The sequence below is a fragment of the Rhipicephalus sanguineus genome, chromosome 11, assembly GCF_013339695.2.
Source record: "Rhipicephalus sanguineus isolate Rsan-2018 chromosome 11, BIME_Rsan_1.4, whole genome shotgun sequence".
Classification (NCBI taxonomy): Eukaryota; Metazoa; Arthropoda; class Arachnida; order Ixodida; family Ixodidae; genus Rhipicephalus; species Rhipicephalus sanguineus.
The window spans coordinates 86,200,676-86,220,470 of record NC_051186.1 but is presented as its reverse complement, the minus strand read 5'-3'; the positions used below and the strand labels follow the sequence as shown (position 1 = coordinate 86,220,470).

Genomic DNA, 19,795 nt, shown 5'->3' with positions numbered 1-19,795 from the left:
CTAAGTAGATGGCAAGGAATGCCCGGTGGGCGATGTTCATCTGAAACTCGGCGAAGCAATGTTCTCAGAGCACAATCATTACAGTCGGCCTGCTCGTTAACAAATACTATGAGGTGACCGCGAGAGCCAGTGACGTCACTGGCCAGCTTCTGCCATGTTGTAAGCGCTGCTGTTTCGTCTGCTGCATTGAGCGTTGCGAGTGCTTGCTTCCTCAATCGTCAAACAACATTGATTATCTAGTGCGGCAATGGAAGAAAAAACAGGGAGGAGTGTAAAAATCAGTCAGAAATGCCAGATTCACTTCGCGAATTTCGCCGATGGCTGCGATATTGTTCTTGTCGTCGTCGTCCAATTGAGGCGACGTTTTCCGTGAGGCTTGGAGCAGCCGCAGCATCAGACGTGCTGAAACATTTTTCGCTTCGATCATTTGTGAAGTAGCAGGTTGAGAAATGACGAAAGAAACAGTAAAATCACAACATTGGCGTTCTGTAACCGTGTTTATACGTAGCTGTCATGGAGGTTTACGCTATTCTAAGTCGTTACTCTGAGACGGAGGCTCAGAGAAAAGAAATGACGAAGCCGTGTTAACAGTAAAGAAGAAAAGTAAGAAACTTTAAGTAGGAATAAGTATGAAAATGAAAAAATAACAAGCTAGAAGCGGTGGAGGCGAAAATGTTTGAGGCCCGTGTACTTAGATTTAGGTGCACGTTAAAGAACCCCAGGTGGTCGAAATTCCCGGAGCCCTCCACTACGGCGTCTCTCATAATCATATGGTGGTTTTGGGACGTTAAACCCCAGATATTATTATTAATAACAAGCTAGAAGATCTGTCTTAGTTACAACCTAAAGCGAATCTTCTACCGTCCCGCTCTAACACTCATAAAGATAAAAAGTCACCGATGGTGCTGATGACGGCGATGGCTTGGTAGGCAGGCCTCTGATGAGGCGGCGATGCTGACAACGTCACCGTCGCTGACCAGCACGTCGGAGCTTGCCCGAAGACGTGGTAGGCCGCTTGCTCTCGCCAGATCTGTGGCTGCTCCTATGCTCCACTTGAGGTGTCGCACGGGCCCATTTCCGGCAGGAAACAGCCACACAGGAGGTTCTGCCCTCCACGGGCAGTTTGGCTCGGGAGTCGAGCTCGAGCACCAAGGACGTGACCTGGAGCAGTCACGGCCGGAACTCCTTGAGACCGTATACCTCCGGGTGTACCGTGGGCAGCTGGAACGTCATGGCCTTGTCGGACTTCTTGCGCCGGGTCCGGAACCCGACTCGCAGTCGCGCGACACCAGTGATGCTCGCTCCAGACTGTTCCAACGCTTCTGCCTCGACCCGTCTAGTAGTAGTAGTAGTATCCTCTACTGCATGGCTCATACCCACTCAGGGGGATTGGCCAAGAAGTCGTCTTACGAAAAAAAAAAATTTTAGATTTTTAGATACGAAGTATCTTATGGCGGAGTTCAATCCGGTGGTGGTGGTGTGCGGCGTGACCACCCTTACTGCGCATGCGCATACCCTCTCCACTCACCATCCCCCTCCTCCTCTCCACTTCCCCTCCCTCTCCTCTTTCCCCTCTCCACTTTCCTTCTCCCCTTCCCCTTTCCACACTTCCTCTGAAATGCGGGCTAGACATGCCGAAATTCTCTCCTGGGCAACGCCGCGATGAGCACCAGCGCATGCGCGTCCCCTCCCGCTCTCTCTCCTCTCCTACGCTGCCCCCCTCTCGCATGCCTACCTACCGCGTTCCCCGCTCACCCTGTGAGAATTAACGGCCAGGCTAGAAGACAAGACGCGCGTAGCGTTCCTCTTCGCGTTCTACGACGCGAGGTCGGTAGCATGCCCAAAGAACGCCAACAGAACGCGATCGTGCAAGTGCTCCGGCTTCGCATCGCGTCATGGTCCCCTTTAGCGGGAAATGGTGTAATTTTTTTTAATATTTTGAGTATTGAATGCTGATGCCAATAAAAAGAATAAATAAAGAAATAATAGCAATGAATATACAAAAAAACCGCACGCATCAATGAAAGAGGGCAATAATAGTTTTTTTTTTTTTAACATACAGATCAGACACTTTAATCATTGTTCCGAATAGGAATTAGAATAAAAATATTTAGAAGAAGAATCACAATAATAATGAAAATAATATCCAAACTTTTTTTTCTGTTATAATATTACTTATACAAGCGGAAATTTAAAGCCACATTCGTTTTGTTTCATGAAGGTAGCTACACACGGCATCAAACGCATTTCTGTGGCTGAAGCCCAGAGTTGAAGCACCGAAGGTAAGCACATCGTCAATTGTGAAGTGCAGCCCCAGGTTAGCGAATGGGATATCAAGAAGTCTTTTTCCTCTTGCACGTGCCCTCTTCTCATTGGTCTTCCCCAAGGGCCTTCACCGTGCTTTTCCCCGCGAACTTTCTCTTCGTTCGGCGGGCCTGGTTTTCACACGTGATATTTCGCGCGGCCGTCTTCGTCTTCCCTTCGTTGCTTAGTCGTCGCTGCCGTTGCCTCCGAACACGTCTCACAACACTACGGTGCCACCACATTTCAACGCCACCGCGTCAACGCGTCACTACACTTCACCACAGTAACATGCAAGTGACGTGATGTACGCTTTACTGACTCGTATTTAGATTGGGCAACGCAGCGTTCTCAAGGCATACCCATGCCAAGTACGCACGTCGGAACGCCGAAGCAGTTATCTGTCCACTACGCAGTACGATCCCGGCAAGAGAGAGCTTTTGTTTGCCTGTAGACTTCCTAACGTTTGCGGATACCTGGTTACCGGAGATATTGACAGCTGCAGCAGTAGCAGTAGCCACATAGAGTTACTGTATATGCTACCTAAAGGTAGCATACACAGTAACTCTATAGCCACAGAGCCGGTAGCGCCATCTTGTGGCGTTTTGTCAAGCTACCATAATTTTTCTTCTGTTTTTTCCGTACCGTTGCTGTTCTTGTGCCAAAAAAGCAATGAGAATACAGTGAGTTGCTGATTATCTCACTGCTAATGCTTTACACAGATTCAGTGAGCGGGTAAGTCGCTGCAGTATTATTTTGTAGGCCTCTGGTTACGCTATGCATAATCAGGTGTCGCCACCAGCGTTCTCAGGTGTCCAGCGTTCTCAGGTGCATAATCAGGTGTCGCCACCACGCCTCCGGTAACCTGGCCAGAACTCGTGACGTACGTTGTTTACAAAAAGGCCCCGCAAGATGACATCATCTCTTTTTGCTTTTATTTCCGATTCGTCACTTTCACGAACTTCACGACTCAATTAAAATACTTTCAAGGCTGTATTTGTGTCTGATATTGTACAGATGGCACCTATATGCACCCATTAGTGTGATACAACAGTTAAATTGTGTCGGAATTTTTGTGTCAACACTCTTTTAAAGGGACCGACAACCAATTTTTATGGTGCCCATTTTCTTTAGCGCAACGGAAAGCTTACCGGTGAGGGTATCTAATCACGGAACGGTAACGTGGAAAACGCTGTGAAACAGTCGTAATAAGAATTTTTCCATCTGCGGCGAATATGAAGTCGTAAACACGAGTGACAACCCATGCTGCAAACAGTGAGAGCGAGATCGGTTCGTGTTCGAGCGTGGCGGCTTGCCGCGCATGCGTGCACACCGCGCGCATGCGCCGCGGCTCGACATGTTCCACTGGTTATTGCGAAGGCCGCGCCGCTTCTCACCGTGCAACTCCTTTTACCTCCTAAGCAGCACAAGATAGAGTGGGGATAGATAATAATATACATACTCTAATTTTCAGGACTAATTATGGCACGCATGACGGCGTAAGGCTACGTACAGCAGAAAGTGATCGACTATGCCAGCTTCACGGCTCTTCCGCTAGGCTGCGCATGTACCGGTTCTTGTTACTTTTAAACACGATTTAAACATATGAATCTACTCACAACGCGAAAAGGATGCTGGAATCTGTCACTATATTTCAGTGTCCTATTATTTTTGCCAGGATCTAATCACACGTTGTGGCCAGCTGTCGGTCCCTTTAAAGAACCCCAGGTGGTCGCTATTTCCGAAGCCCTCAACTACGACGTCCCTCATAATCGTACTGTGGTTTTGGGGCATTGAACCAGAGATATTATTTTTTCGTCTGCAATGGTCAAGGATGATTTCTCTTTTTGAATCCTCCTTGGTTCTTGTGTATTCCGTGGATTAACTTCGTGTTCCGTCGCAGTGCTGAAGCGGATCCCAGAGGCCAGGTAGAAAGGAGCGCGTGGTTGAAATCTGCTCCGCCAGGTGGCACATCGATCCCAGCTGCAACCGTCTGCTCTTTCAATGCACTCACCCGGTCAATTTTCATTAACCATCTTGAGAGCTAGTTCGCCCTTACATTACGTAAACTCGTGCTTCGGTATCATATGTATTTAGCATATCCCTTAACTTGAACAAGAACCGTTGATTTCGTACCAGTTTTATTTTTAGGAGATCTTTCTTTTTAATATTCGGAAAATAGGAAGGAAGTGGTCGACCGGAAGTGCTCGGAAGAGAAACAAGTGTGCCACGAGCTGCTACTGCCCCTAAAAAAGCTATGTAACAACTACTTTTTGTACACGCCTTGCATAATAATTTTATGCACGTCTTTAAAAGGTCGTATGCCCTTTCGCCTTCAAGTCGTCCTAAGTGCATGAGGGACCATGCTTCTGCTCTGTTAGCACGATATTACGGAAGCGGCAACAGGATTCCATTTTCTAGCTTACATTGAAATGCGCTACCCATCCTATGCAGTCCAAACAAGGAAACTGTCCGTTCATGCGCCCCTATGTCACTATTTTTTTTTAATATCTGGGGTTTTACGTGCCAAAACCATGATTTGGTTATGGGGCACGCAGTAGTGAAGGGTTTCGGAAATTTCGACCATGTAGTGCTCTTTAACGTGCACTGACATCGCACAGTAAACGGGCCTCTACCGCTTCGCCTCCGTCGATATGCGACCGCCGCGGCCGGGATCGAACCAGCGACCTTCGGGTCAGGAGACGAGCACCGTAACCACTGATCCACCGCGGCGGACGTCCCTATGTCACGTAAGACATTCAATGCTCCAAAGAAATAAAAGAATAAATCGCAGTCAATTTTCTTCGCGGTGCTCGGTATTCAGTCCAGGCCCCCACGCTGCAATGTTTATTTATTTATTTATTTATTTATTTATTTATTTATTTATTTATTTATTTATTTATTTATTTATTTATTCAATCACCCTAAGGTCCCACTAGGGGCAATACCAGGGCTGGGCAGAGATACTCAGAAAAGTATTCCGGAATACAGATATCGAAACAACATGAACTGGAAGCCTAAAATACAGATACTGAGATACACTTGCCTTTAACGTAACGGGATATTTCGGAGATACTTTTGCAATAAGACGAAAAAAGTATTCCGGAATACAGTTACAGCGATACAGATACTGGAATATTTTTTTTTGAGGGATGCTCATACTACGCAAAGACATTTATTAGTGCAGCATAATGTTGTAATTAAAGTTACAGCGCAACGAAACATTCAGTTCATTTATATATTTATTACAGTACCCTCAGCGCCATTAAGACATTGCAGGGGAGGGGTGGACAAAGTACATAATTAGTAATAATGACATAATTACAAGTATCAATGGCGATAAAAATACACTATTTCACAGCTACAGTAACAAGGGTTGGACAACGAAATCGACATACTTGGCGAACAAACTAAGCTATGCTAGAAATAACACTCTTTAAGCAAATAACTCGAATCACTAATGAACACCAGTGAATTGAGAAAAAGCACACATTTATTTTGAAGATCTGCTTTGCTGAGAAGATTGCTGTGTAGGCTTCTCAAATAGGCTGTCTTCAAACAGCGTCGGTTAAGCCTCAGCACAAGACTCACGAAAGAAAAAAGTCTGCCTACCGCTGGAGGCGAGCACAAATTCGTGTTATAGTGAATAAATATCGCCTTCATAGCCGGATTGCCCTGCAGCGTGGCGATATCTCTTCTCGGGTCATCTAGATACCGAAACGCTTCCACCATCACTTGGGTTGTTCTGACTGTTCAGAATCCGAAGTCTGTCCCCATCTTCGGAATCTTAAACCGTTTGACCGTGTCGGCTTCAATGAAGCTGTCACCACCACCGACGCTACCAGCACCCATTTCAGAAAGCCGCAACAGCCAACAGGCGAAGTCGGCTCCGGCGGTGGGGGAGCCTGCTACCACAAAAGACCGTTTCACGCATGTAATCAATTAGGAACGCACCCTGACATTGGAGAGGTGGCTGATAGCACGTCAAAGATAGCCATCTTCTAGTCACTTGCGCCGCGACTACGGGAACTGCTTTTGGAAGTGCCGCCGCTTTGAGAACTGAACGCACGCGAAGCATTGCAAAGCCTGTTCCAAGGCGGTATACGCGCGGGGGGTCGCGAAGTAATGGCTTGCCACCAAAAAAAAAATTAGGCGTGCTGCACTGACCTTGAGAGACAGCGACTTTCATCGGCAGAGGCCGACAACACTGCCCCCGCGATTCTGCCGTCTGCGGCGTCGCGTGTTTTACCACATGGACCATTCTGTGCTTGAGGGGAAACCATCGCTGCCCTATCTGTCGGCGACCGGCGGCGCGCCTTTGTTTGCCTTGTCACAAAAAAGAAAAAAAAAAACGCCATTCCCCGATTGGAAACACACCTCAACACATTTTCGACACAAAAAACAATGTAACGAAATACCCGTGTCCTGCATAGTATCGCGATACAGGCGATACATCGTAAATGTATTTCACTACTGAGATACAAATACATTTTTCAAATGTATCTCGATACAGAAATACAGATATTCAAAAGTATCTCTGAAATACTATCGCGATACTCTTGTATCGCGATACTGCCCAGCCCTGGGCAATACATGCGGGGGGGGGGGGGGGGTCGACACACCCACGCTTGCGGATCGTGAATGTACCTGAATCATACGAATGTGTCGTACCCGTGGTTCAAAGCAAATGTAAAACGTGTACACTTCCTGCGAAGGCTTCATTGAATTTCGTGGTAGTGAAATATAAACCCGCTCTAGAACAAGATGTAATGCCGACATGGAGGGTCATACACGTCAGGAAAATTTAGACTACGTGAATATGTGATGCCAAGCGCACTCTTCGGTGGTCGCGGGGTGCACCTTCCATAGGGCCGTTCCAAACGCTAACTAACGCTAGAAAAAAAAAATGAAAGACGCCATGCTCATGCGGCCCTACAACAACGTTCCAGAGATGGCGTCGACCTACAATCCGCGCTTGCGCATCACTCAGACTACTCCCAAAGATGCTGCTGCATGGTTTTTTTTTCTGGCTCTTAAGCGTTGCGCAAAGTGCACTTGCTCGTAAATGAGGGTAGTCTGCGTGTAGGTCAGTTGGTTATTCATAATCGCCAACTGACAACTGTTTCTTTAATGAAACAATGCCGAGCTTATGTGGATCAGAAAGACGTGTGCACCACAAAACAGCAACAGGATAACACGACAAAAAAAAAACAGAGAAACACAGGGCAATCTTGGACAAGAGTGGGCAACAGGTGTTAGAATAACGCATGAAGATAACTAAGGAAACGAGTACTTAGAATCACGTGGAAAGGAGAAAAGTTCAATCTGCGTAACGGAGACTGACGACGAACTAACGCAGTCACTATCCGACAACGACCGCTCCGTGTTGTCTTTTTTCTGTGTCCCGTGTGTCATTGCGGTAACGTTTGCTAATTGCGATTACCGCTGCGCCAAAAGGAATCTCTCCGAACCACACGAGCACTCACACCGCCGTGTGGTTACCACCTCCCTGGTGGGCTTACTCGCTTTGAGGAGCGGGGGCTTCGAAGACTTCACGTTGGGGTGGCGCTTACACCGGCAGTAACCGCCCACTGGCCGCAACACTACCGCGCAGCGTACGGAACCACATGTCCCTTTTATGACACTTCTATAACTGAAGTGGACGTGACACACAATGCTGTGGTCGTGCCCAGGCCTAGAGCAAGCTCGCCTTCGTCACCTCATAGCAACCGGTCACCTTCCCGGTAACCCTCCGGACTTACAAGGGTGGCTCAAGGACCATTCCACCGATCCCTGTTAGTCTTTATGCACGAGTTCAACTTGCGTGTTTACACGTGACGTACCTCTAGTGATAATCATGCAAATATGTTATACCTAAGGGCAGTCTTTCGAATTAAAAAGAACTTGCTCGAACATGGATGCATATTTTGCGTAACTTGCAGGATTTCCATTCCCTATGGTTCCATTCTTGGTGGCCGTCTACAGCGGCTGCCATGTTGCCTTGGACGTGGCCGAGTGGGAAGCATCGGCGAAATCCAAGCGGAATCGTGTTGCGCCGTGAACCGCCGCACCCCAGGAAGTTGCGAAGCGATATCGAATTTCATTCATCGCTTCTTCTCTCATCTTTGTTTTGAAGTTCTTTTTCTTTATTTTTGTCTTACCCCTTTGCAACACGCTGTCCTCACTTGGAAACTCGACTTACTTTTGCCATTTCTGTGTGTCATTGGAAATGAAGAGACCACATACAGTGAGGTAATAGTACACTAAACATTCTTGTTGCCTAAAGTTTCTTTATGTCACTTGTAAGTGAAATATATTGCGACGCACGATCGCTTTGGTGAAGTCATTGCCATGTTTAACAAGACGTTAAATGTGGGGCGTGTCGGCAGAAATTTTGATACCTTTTTTTTTTCCTTTTTAGGAATGCTCGCTGCCAGCCGATAACTATCGCGTACAATTTGAAGGGGTGGTTGAATTTGGCTTATGATGAAATATAGCATGACTGACAATACAACAATCAAATAATTATTTACGTTTTAATTAAATAATTGCTGTGAAATACACTATAATTTATTCTAACACTTCCAATTGCTTCAAGTTTCGTCTCCAGAACCTTCGTATAATGTTATGTAAATTTCGCGCATTTCTAGACCGTCGATCATAATGCGTCTCGCAAAGGGTGACGGTGAAACTATGTCGGAGTGTTTTAGGAGCGTAGCTCCTCTTAGTCTAACCTTGTGACGTCTCCGTTGTCCAGCGTAAACGGATCTCCCGTATGATGCAATAGATGGCGCTGTCTCATAGAAGTACATACAAACTGCAGTTCAGGGACGATATTCTAGATGGCGCTGTACACAATCTGTGTCGTCATCACCATTTCTCGTCTCATTTTCTAGATGGCATTGGTCCAATAGAATTGTGTGCAATATGGCGCTTGTGTGAATCGACACTAGATGGCGCTGGAAGTGCCGCTGCTCTCGACGGAAATAACTGCAGAGAAAAGAATCAGGAGATAGTGGATTGCATGAGTGAGGGTATTAAGGAATTTGGTAATGGGGCCGAAATCATCCTTCTAGGGGACATGAATGCCCACATACACGACCTTGACGGATATTCAGACACCAATGGGAAGTTATTACTAGATCTCTGCGAGCAACATAGTCTGGAGATAGTTAACACGGGGCCTAAATGTGACGGCCAGATCACGTGGGAAGTCGGAAACAAACAGTCAAGTATTGATTATTGTCTCATGTATGAAGGAATTTATCACAAACTGAAAGAAATGAGAATAGACGAGGAAGGGATTAAAAGCTTGGGTAGTGATAATAAACGAATAACGTTACAAATGGGATATAAAACTGGAAATGAGAGCATAGAATCAAAGTCTGGCACCTCGTATTTAAATGACAAACGAATAATAAATATAGCCACAAGAGTCGAGGAAGAAGTAGGCAAAATAACAGGCAAGGACTGGGAGTACATTGAGCTATTAGATCTAATGACGAAAGAGATAGGGAGAGAGAAGAAAACTATTTGCTGGAAGGAAAGAGGAAGCCAAAAAGTTGGTGGAACAAGGAAATCTGGGAAGCGATCGAGAAGCGGCGTGTAGCATGACGGAATCATAGAAGGGCAAAAAAGGACAAGCGACCGCAGGACGAAGTCAACGAAATACACTGTAAACCACTTTACACCCGTATGGGTGTAACTTGGTGTCTATAACTCACACCCCTACACCCCAAAAAATAGGTGTACCAAGCAGGATTACACCTATACGATGGGTGTAATTTCAAATTTTCACCCAATGGGTGTAAAAGCATATTACACCCAAATGAAAAAAAGTGTGTAGGGTGTAAACGCACATTACACCCAAACGAGAAAAAGGGCGTTAGGGTGTTTATGCACAATTACACCCAAACACCCAGGCAAAAATTTCCATAATTCGAGTGGTTCCCCCCTCCCAGTTGGCTCCCATTGAAACGCTAGAAAGCTTACCCTTTAGCTAGTCCTTTCAAGGGCGCATGACCTGTTATAGTGGCTCCTGCCACGGAAGGAAAATGCTGGCAGCAGCACTGATTTTATGGTGCATATGAAGCACGGCATATATGGCCCTTACATATACAGTGCAATCGTGACTGAATACAAAGTCATTACCTAAAATGTGTTGACACATATTGCAAGATGTTCACACAGTTATCCAATAGTACAAAATAAAGTCAAGCTTTAATAAACACAGAGCTCGTACATTCGAGACATACTCTACGGTATTCAATGACCTTTCTCGCGTGTGCGGAGCGGCATCGCGTATGCCGCCAAACAAGGAGCACAAATGACGGAGCACAAATGACCAAGGCGTTTGTGTCAAAATATGAAGCAAGGGCGTTATTTCCACTTCATAATGAGGAATTCAATTTAACATGCTTCATTGTAACACAGCCGTATAGTGCAGTATGGGTCTTAGAACAAGCTACACCCGTGCGAGTGGGGTGTAATAGATGAAACCGCCCTCGAAAGAATAGCAGTTACAGGGAGAAGCACAAACGAACCTTCTCTGTCAGCCCCCTTGGGGCACTACAGACACTTGGTCCCTTTGGGCACACCCCTGAATGAATTTTCCCACTGTAGTTGCCCTTCCCAAGAAGGGAAATATTGGTGCCACTTCTTATACCTGCACTCATGCTGTTGATAAAATAAGGTGCCATCGTCTTAAATGGGCTGCATAACATCAGTGTATGTGTTTGAAATCAACTGGAACACACAAGGTACGGTCTGGTCGTTCTCCTGTTAAGGAGATAGTTCAGAAATGTGCAATCCCTTGATGAGAAAGTGGATTGATAAAGTTTCAAAATTCCAGCAGTGCCCACACCATTGTGCCTGTTGTCGACTTTCTTAGTAGGGTAAACACTGCCATCACACAGCTGTAGCTGATACACGAGCAGGGTATCAATGCTCCGTGACAACTCACGCAACATTATAAGGACTCAGAACGTCGTTTTCCACAGCAGGCCTCCATATTATCTCTTTTCTGGGAAAGTACATGAGTGAAGTAGAAAACTGTGCACATTGCTGGAATTATGAAATATTTCCCACTTTCTCAAGAGCAATAGATTGTGGCTCCAACACAAAAAAGTGAGCAATCGGGCCATGACGCGCACGTCGCAGCGCATGCTAAATGCGGTAATATGGCAGGAAATGCATGGGAATAGGGACGTTATGACAACGACAGCACTGCAGAAGCATTACCTACATAACAAAAGTGGAATCAAATTTTACACGGGCATGTTCAGAGAAATTTAAAGATTATCCCTTTCCAAGCAAAGACAACAGAATCATTGGTAATTGAATAAAACGAGTATTTATTTCTTTAAAAAAATATTGACAAAACTTAAAGCTTGTCATATAGCTCAAAAATAAATTTTAAAACAATATTCGATGCACTGATTTCACTGACAAGTACTGGCAGTTTTGTTAAGCTAAAGTTTCAATAGCAAAAGATCTCAATTATTAAAACTACTGCAAAAAGTCACAAAGTCCTTTGAATATAAAAACTAAGCCAATAACCACAAAGTGGAATGACCTGCGAGAACATGTTGAAATCGGCAGACAAAATGGCTTGTATTAAAATGTCACAAGAAAATGAGCAAGAAATTGAAATGAAATACTAGTACCGCCATAGTATTCGTTTCTGTATAATGTAAAACAAATAACTACTCGTTACCATATGAAAATATAACTTTATGGCTTAAGCTCGAGTTAATCACAGGTGGCGACATACTTTAAGCAGAAGCTAAGGCCTATTTTCTAGGCTTTCTTGAAAATGTTCAGGAGCTTTACTACTCGTGTCCTCGGAGTCATTACCCACTGGCCAAGAAGGAGCCATTCAACAGCGACGAGAACGTTGAACGCCTTGTGATGGCAGTCGATATTTACCAGCCAATGTGCTGCCATGAGTGCAGCTACTCATTCTTCGGCATTGGACACACTGAAGAGCAGTTCTTTGTCCACAGGGAGGAAAAGCTTGCTTGCATAGGGAAGATCGGGGCCATCGTACACAATGCAAGGTGTTATTGGAACGCTCTCTCCCTGCATGATAAAAAATAAAAAGATCATTGTCTGGAAAGCGCTACGCAGACTTCAATTATTTGTTTCAGTAAATAACAGTTTCTGTACCGTGTACTATCGTGAGTAATATGGGCTCGAACATGCGAGCACGTGGAAAATAGCCTTAAAACTGAGATAGGGTGATACGTGGATGGCGTTGCCGAAACTGGAGGGGATAGGGGGGGGGGGGCGCTGTTCCGCTGACTGTTGGTACTCCCGCCTCGCTAGCGTTGCTGCGAGATGTCGGCTGATTGCGTGCCAATGACCGCTAGCAATGATAACAAAATAAATAAATGAGGCGCGGCAAAATCCTCAGCCGACACCACCGAGATAACGATGCGCAAGCATGGCCTGCGCATCGTGGCAGGCTACGTCATAGCCGATATCTCAGCAGCTACCTAGTCTGATGTGGCTGTTCGCGTTGATGGGAATTCATATCACCGCTAGCGGCCTCTGACACTCTCTAAGATGCTGTTTCGCATCAACAATATCGAAGCGGGAGGGTCAACAGCTAGTGGAAGCGCGGCGCCCTTTCCGCTTTGTTTCCGACAGCCGCCGCTGCGAATCAGCCGACGTAAGGTTCAAGGCTGTTCGCCACGCGCTCGCATGTTCGAGCTCATATTGCTCACGATAGTACCATCCAAATATGAAGCTCATAAGATGCCCCATATGGAACTGGAGAGAATTAACAGCTTTTCTACGTGCAATTAGCTTGTTTGGGAAAGAGAAAGTAATATTTGACAAATATCATCCGCATTTTTAAAGAAAAAGGAGCATTCTTTAGTGGCATGAAGGATTCCTGCACATCGATAAAAAGCATATAAAACAAAACTATGCACAAGGACTTCTCTTCGAGGCTGCAAGTTGCAGCCTTGAAGATGACTGGAGAATTTAAAATCTCTTATAAATCATTAGGCTTGTCTTTTACCAAATAATATCATTGGAGGTGGTCGTGCAAACTGCGTTTTTTAATGTTTGTACACGTAAAAGTATTTAGCGAAGTTACAACGCCAAAGCGAGGCGAGGCGCATATAACTTTTAATAACCACAACAAAATAATGAAAGCTAGACATAATGGAAACAAACAGAATAAAATAAATTGTGCTCGAACGCGGGCACTCAGGCGTACGCACGAAGGGGGGAGGGTGCGCCCCCCCTGGTCAATTCAGACAGAGGGGGGGGGGGCGCAATGTCTGCCCCCATACTTTGACTTTTTAGTAAGGCCGGGGGAGGGGGGCAGCGATTAACCTTCCTACTTCCCTCCCCCCTGATGGGGAACCCTGCGCACGTCTAAGTGCACACTGATGCTCGAGCACAGTTCAGGTATTTAAGGCGATTCGGCCACACATAGACATGAAAAATTCATTCGAACACAAGTAAAGTCTAACGAACGGCTCCCCGTGCACGGGTGCCGGCATTATCAGGAAACATATGTTACGGATGAATTAAAACATCGGTACGAATTTAACGAAACGGAATGTATTAGCACTTAGGCGAGCTTCGCGCGGCGTACCTAAAACGAAGCAACATGCTGCGTTAAAATGACCCACACGCATCAACCCGAGCATCACGGTAGTTTTAGCGCACAAAACGAACACGGACGGAAAAGAACGACGCGGACACCACGTCGTTGTTTTCTGTCCTGTTTCTTTTTTTTTTTCTTGTGCGACAAAAAATGCACTTGAATTACCAACAGGCCGAAGCATACGCGCCTTAGACACGCTTGACGCTTAGAGGTAACAGGCACCGTCACAACCCAACTATTCTTAAATCAAAATAGTGGTTCATCGAGAGCGGGGCCCCCTTCCAAAACCACCGCCGACAGGCGGGCACCGCCACAACTGCGTTCAAATCCCCCTCCGAATCACAGCCGCGCATGCGCACACTGCTTTCAACACCAAACAAAGCAAAGCCTGCCCGCGCCTAATGTCACACAACTTTGCCTTCATCCCGATGAAACAATGCACTCACATATGCTCGCTACGTTAACAAATGCTCACCGATCGTCAACCAGTTAAGAAAAGCTTAGTTAACGGCATTAGATCGCGCTCTCGGAGTTAAAGCGCTGGCCGTAGCAACGTGATAGTGGTACATACCGTTTCAGTTCGAGTGCTCCACGATATGAAGCTGCAGGTCTCCCTTTGAGTATAGTGCATCTTCGTAATAAGCAGCACTGGCAGAAGGTAAAGGACGAGCACACAGAGCAGGCACACTTCAAACAACCGAAACACCGACTGCAAAACTCGACCGATCGGGAGGCGACGCACAACACACGCAGAAAACGATGGAGTCCGGCGGCGTGTCTGAGCGCGTTGCATAAGTCACGTGGTGATAGAGCTGTTCCGCGCGCTGCGCACGCGCGGCGGCCGCGGCGGCTGCGCCGGCCGAGGAGGTGGCGCCCCGGCCGTTGTTGGGTCGCGTGGGCGCAGCTTTCTTTCTGCGGCAGTGTTATGTTTTGTTATGCTTTGCACAGTGTATTCGGATCGCAGTAAGCATTGCGACGACACAGTAAGGGCTGCATGACTACAAGCAGGGCTTAAAGTCTCCCTTCACTGGACGGGGGGCCCTCACAAAGCGGCAATATATACGTATATATATAATCTCAAAGAAAAGATCGCCTAGCAGCGATCTTTTCGCCGCTAAACTGATGCTGCTGTGGTCTCAGCGGCTCTGCTACGCGCAGATCGTGAGTTGTTGGAACGCGGTGGGAGCTGTCATAGCGAAGAATAAACGCAGGATTTCTCGATATATCGGTCAAGATCCACTTTCGCGGTCGTATTATCCAGTTTTGGCAAAAGTGTGATGGTATTAAACGCATGAAAATGCAATATTTTCAAGGGATGTTGGCAGGAAATAAAAAGGAGAACGTATTAGGCTGAAAAACGTATTATGCAGAATCGTGTCAACGAGATTTCACTGTATATGTATGCTATAGATTAAGCGTTAGGAGAGGTGTTTGCGATGATCACAGTGCAGTGAAGCCAACTATCTCTAAACTGAACAAATGCTTATGAATGCTAAACAAATACATATATTATTCCGAATGTATTTCGGGCATTAATTCAACATGTCAATCCAATCAAGCAATAAATAAAATTATTTGGGAAACGATTTCTCAAAAATAAATCGGGATGTAAAGGCTTAAATATATGTGAGCTCAAAATAAGTAACATCAGTTGACTCACTGCATTCAGAACCTCAGGCACGACAATGCTATATTTTATTTTCACTACCACTTGCCTAATAAAGTAGGCAAAATACATGCGTCTTTGTAATTACAGCAGACTTGTGATACACTACTAAAAGAATGAAAATTTAGCGGCAAGCTTAGCAAACCAATGTGAACCATTACTGATTCACGAGCAGGTAGCTTCACACTCAGGTGCCTCGTGAAACAGTATCCTGTGCCAAGACGCTCTGTCGAACAGGGTGGTGACCCGTGGTTTCAGGAGGCGTTGCCCGTGGTGTTCAGTGTCTCAGTTAATTGCGTTCAGCAGTACAACGTTACCTGTTTACACCTATGGGTCAATTCAATGCGTGAATTGACCCATAGGTGTAAAATTCAAAGAACACCCATGGGTGTTTAACAGAACATACACCCATTGTACACCCAAAAATAAAAGAAGGGTGTGCGAAGGGTGTGCAAAGAAGACATTACACCCTTTCGGATAATATTGACAGAAAAAAAGGGTGTACGATAGGTGTTTTATCGCAGATACACCTATAAGGGTGTGAAACGGTTTGCAGTGTATGGGAAATATATCTAGAGAAAAAATCCATTGTACAGAAATTGGTCGAGGCAAAAGTTAAAGGCGAAAGTGAACGCTGGGTCACAGAGATTCACGAAAAAAAGGAGGCCGCACCTAGGATATTTTGGAGCCACATAAAGGCGCTAGGTAGGAAGTCTGTCACAATGCAACAACATATTCTCGATGAAGGAGGAAATCAATTGGAAGGGTACGAAGCGCTAGGTTACATTCGAAAGGTAACAGCCGATTCGTTTAAAAAGAGCGTCCAGGGGATTTCCCCGGTGAGTAAAAGTGTGGCGGAGAGAGCAACCGAGGAAGAGCTAGTGCTGGAGAATTTCAATTGGAAAAAGGCTGAAGGAAAAATTCCAAAGCGCACTGCCGCGGGTTTAGATGGGATTCCCGTTAGCCTCATTAACGAACTAGGAATAGCACTAAAGAAGCACTGCTGAAAGCTGTAGAAAAATGCTTAAAGGACAGGCAAATACCGGATAGTTGGCGAAAAGGTAGAATGAACTTAATCTATAAAGGCAAGGGAGAAAAGGATAACATTCGCTCGTATAGACCACTAACCATTACATCGGTACTATACAGGTTGGCGATGCAAGCAGTAAAAACGAAAATAGAAAAGTGGGCAGAACACAACGATATTATGGGACCACTCCAGAATGAATTTCGAGTCGACAGGCGGTTAGACGATAACCTGTTTGTTCTCACTCAGTGTATAGAAATATCTAAAATAGAAAATAGGCCCTTGTACATGGCTTTTCTAGACATCACTGGGGCGTACGACAACGTTAATCAAGAAATTTTGTGGGGTATATTGAAAGGAATGGGCATAGGCGACGACTGTATACAGCTTTTGAGAGAGAGATACCGAGAAAATACAGTTTGCATAGAATGGGAAGGAATCAGTAGCAAAGAGAACGTTGAGATTAGCAAGGAGCTGAGACAGGGATGTCCTTTGTCCCCGCTGTTATTCATGCTGTACATGGCGAATATGGAAAAAGCGCTAGAAGGTAGCAACTTTGGTTTTAATCTGTCACACGAACAGGGCGGCGTGATGATTGAGCAGAAGCTTCCAGGATTATTTTATGCTGACGATATTGTCTTATTTGCTGACAGTCGAGATGATATACAGCAGCTGGCGGATATATGCGGAAGGGAAAGGACTCGGATTTAGTGTAACAAAATGTGGATTGATGGTATTCATTGACCCTTGTGATCAGGCGGTGTCAATACAGGGCCAAGAAATACCGAGGGTGAGCGAATACAAGTACCTCGGAGTATGGATAAATGAGGGTGACAGGTACATGGAGGTACAGGAAAAAGCCTCGGCAGCAAAAGGAAAGAGGAATGCTGCAATAATGACGCACAGAGCATTGTGGGGTTACAATAGGTACGAGGTGCTTCGACGTCTGTGGAAAGGTGTAATGGTTCCGGGGCTTGCGTTTGGGAACTCAGTGATGTGCATGAGGGCAGAGGTGCAATCGGGAATGGATATAAATCAAAGGACTGTGGGACGCCTCGCGTTGGGTGCACACGGGAAGACGACAAATGAGGCTGTAAAGGGCGATATGGGATGGGCAGGTTTTGAGGCGAGGGAGGCTCAGAGCAAAATAAGGTTCGAAGAAAGGCTAAGGAATATGAAGGAGAGTAGATGGGCAGAGAAGGTGTTCCGTTACTTGTATAGGAAGAGCGTGGACACACAGTGGAGAAAAAGAACTAGGAGGCTCACTAGTAAATATACGGCTGGTAGTGTAAGCAGTATGTCAACAAAGAGCGTTAAGCGAAAAGTCAAAGAGGCGGAGAGGATTTACTGGATGGCAGCTATGGAGAAAAACCGGCTTTGAGTAACTACCGAAAGGGCAAAATTGAAATAAGGAGGGAGGCATTTTACGACAATTCAATGGGAAGCGCTTTACTGTTTGAAGCGAGATCGGGTTGCCTTAGAACGGGTAGTTATAAAGCGAGATTCAGTAAAGAAGAAGAACAATGCACGTGCTGCGGGGAAGATCAGGAAACAGCGGAGCATGTTCTGATTGAATGTGGAGACATCCACCCAGGTGTACGTTTGGGCACGAGCCTACATGACGCCTTGGGTTTTAGAGACAATGGAAAGCTGAACACACCCGCGATTGAAATAAGTAAGAGACGGTGAGAGTATTGGTGGCAGAAAACTAGAGAGAAAGGACAAAAATAACTAATGGGAACAAAATAAGGACATTCTGCCGTAAAGGGCACAGAACGGAGCTGAAAACTTAAGGTTTTTTTTTTTCTTCTGGAGTAAAATTATTTTAATTGAAGTAAAGACACTAGGCCAACGCTAAAAAAAAAAGAGTAAAGGGGTTTTTTTCGAGCCTGGTGGCACACTTCTCACCGCCCCGTTATAAAGGGGACGCTCATAGCATCCATCCATCCATCCTCTCCGACTGGCTGCTGCGCGGGCTGCGCGGAGATGCTTGGGGATGCGCGGGGAGCGAGCGCCTCTCTCATTCTCCTGGATCGTCGCCGTACGTGTCGGATCGTTGGCGGAGCATGAACGATGCGCAGCGGCGGGCGCTCGCTTGGCGGCAGCCAGGCGGATCCCGGGACGGTGCGCGCCAAGGACGCCGCTGCGAAACGGGCTCAACGAGAAGCGAATCCCGAGACCATGATTGCTTCAGGATCTTCGCCCAAGCTCTTCATCATTCACCCGTGGATATGCTGTAATTTTTTTACAACGGTTTCTGGCGCTGAAGTAACGGAGGTGCTAACGTGCGGCATTGTGTTTTACAAAGTATACGACAGTAATGCCACGGCGCAGCGTGCAGGAATTAGCGTTTGAGGAGGTTTAAGCGTTGCAAAGTATTCGCGCGGCATGAGCACAGAACGGGAAAAGCCTTTGCCAATGTCTCGTGTCGGTTTCTGTAATATGGTTAAGTATGGGACTACCGAAAATGTGAGAACATCGCTTCGCGAGTTGCTACGCTGGCTCTCATGCATGATTTGTTCATAGTTACAATGACCTGCCGAAGTTGTATTCTTTTCTTGTCTCTCATATACAATGATTCAGCCATAAATTTCTGAATGATTTAAGATTTAAAATTGATTATTTACACGTGCTGTAAGTAACACCAAAGCCATGAGCATCTTAGACAAGTGTACAAGACATAATGGTGCGCAACTTTGCAGTTGAAAGTGCCACGGTGAGCAGAATCAGGCCTTACGGTGACCTGAGGGAACCACTTTACCATCTACACTAACGTCCCTTTATCACGCGACAGCTCGTCTTCGACTGCAGCGCAGCCGGTAAAATGGCATAAGAGAAGACAAGAAGTAAGAAATAGGACAAGCTCGTGTGTGTATTTACGTTCTTCTACACGCATCAGCAGATTAGTGAGCGTGTCATGTGTGTATCTACGTTCTTGTACTGACTGTGCTACACTGGAAAATTCACTTTAAAATGACGTACTAATAAACGCATATTTCTACCCTGAGTGTCTACAATATCTTCAATTTACCTGGAAGCTACATATCAAGCTTGAAGTCAGAGATAATAGGGGCCTAAAGAGCTCTGAGCTTCTTGCAGTAAGCTGCTTCCTGTTTCCGTCATCTTGCGTTTCCATTCCCTTCTTCCCCACGCTGCTGAAAGATGTTAAGCTGCTATC

At 45.9% G+C, this 19,795-nt stretch overlaps 1 protein-coding gene across 8 annotated transcripts in view; it reads left to right on the top strand.

The window, feature by feature from the left end:
• Positions 1-19,795, top strand: part of LOC119373850 (protein-cysteine N-palmitoyltransferase Rasp) — a 149,517-nt gene that overhangs the window by 45,666 nt on the left and 84,056 nt on the right. The window contains exon 12 of one of the 8 annotated variants that reach the window (XM_037643919.2): positions 8,244-8,632. The exons of the other annotated variants lie outside the window; for them this stretch is intronic. Coding sequence (XP_037499847.1) covers positions 8,244-8,362 — 119 coding nt within the window. The 3' untranslated portion in view covers positions 8,363-8,632. Of the gene's footprint in view, positions 1-8,243; positions 8,633-19,795 lie in introns of those variants that run through there. 8 annotated transcript variants of the gene reach the window in all.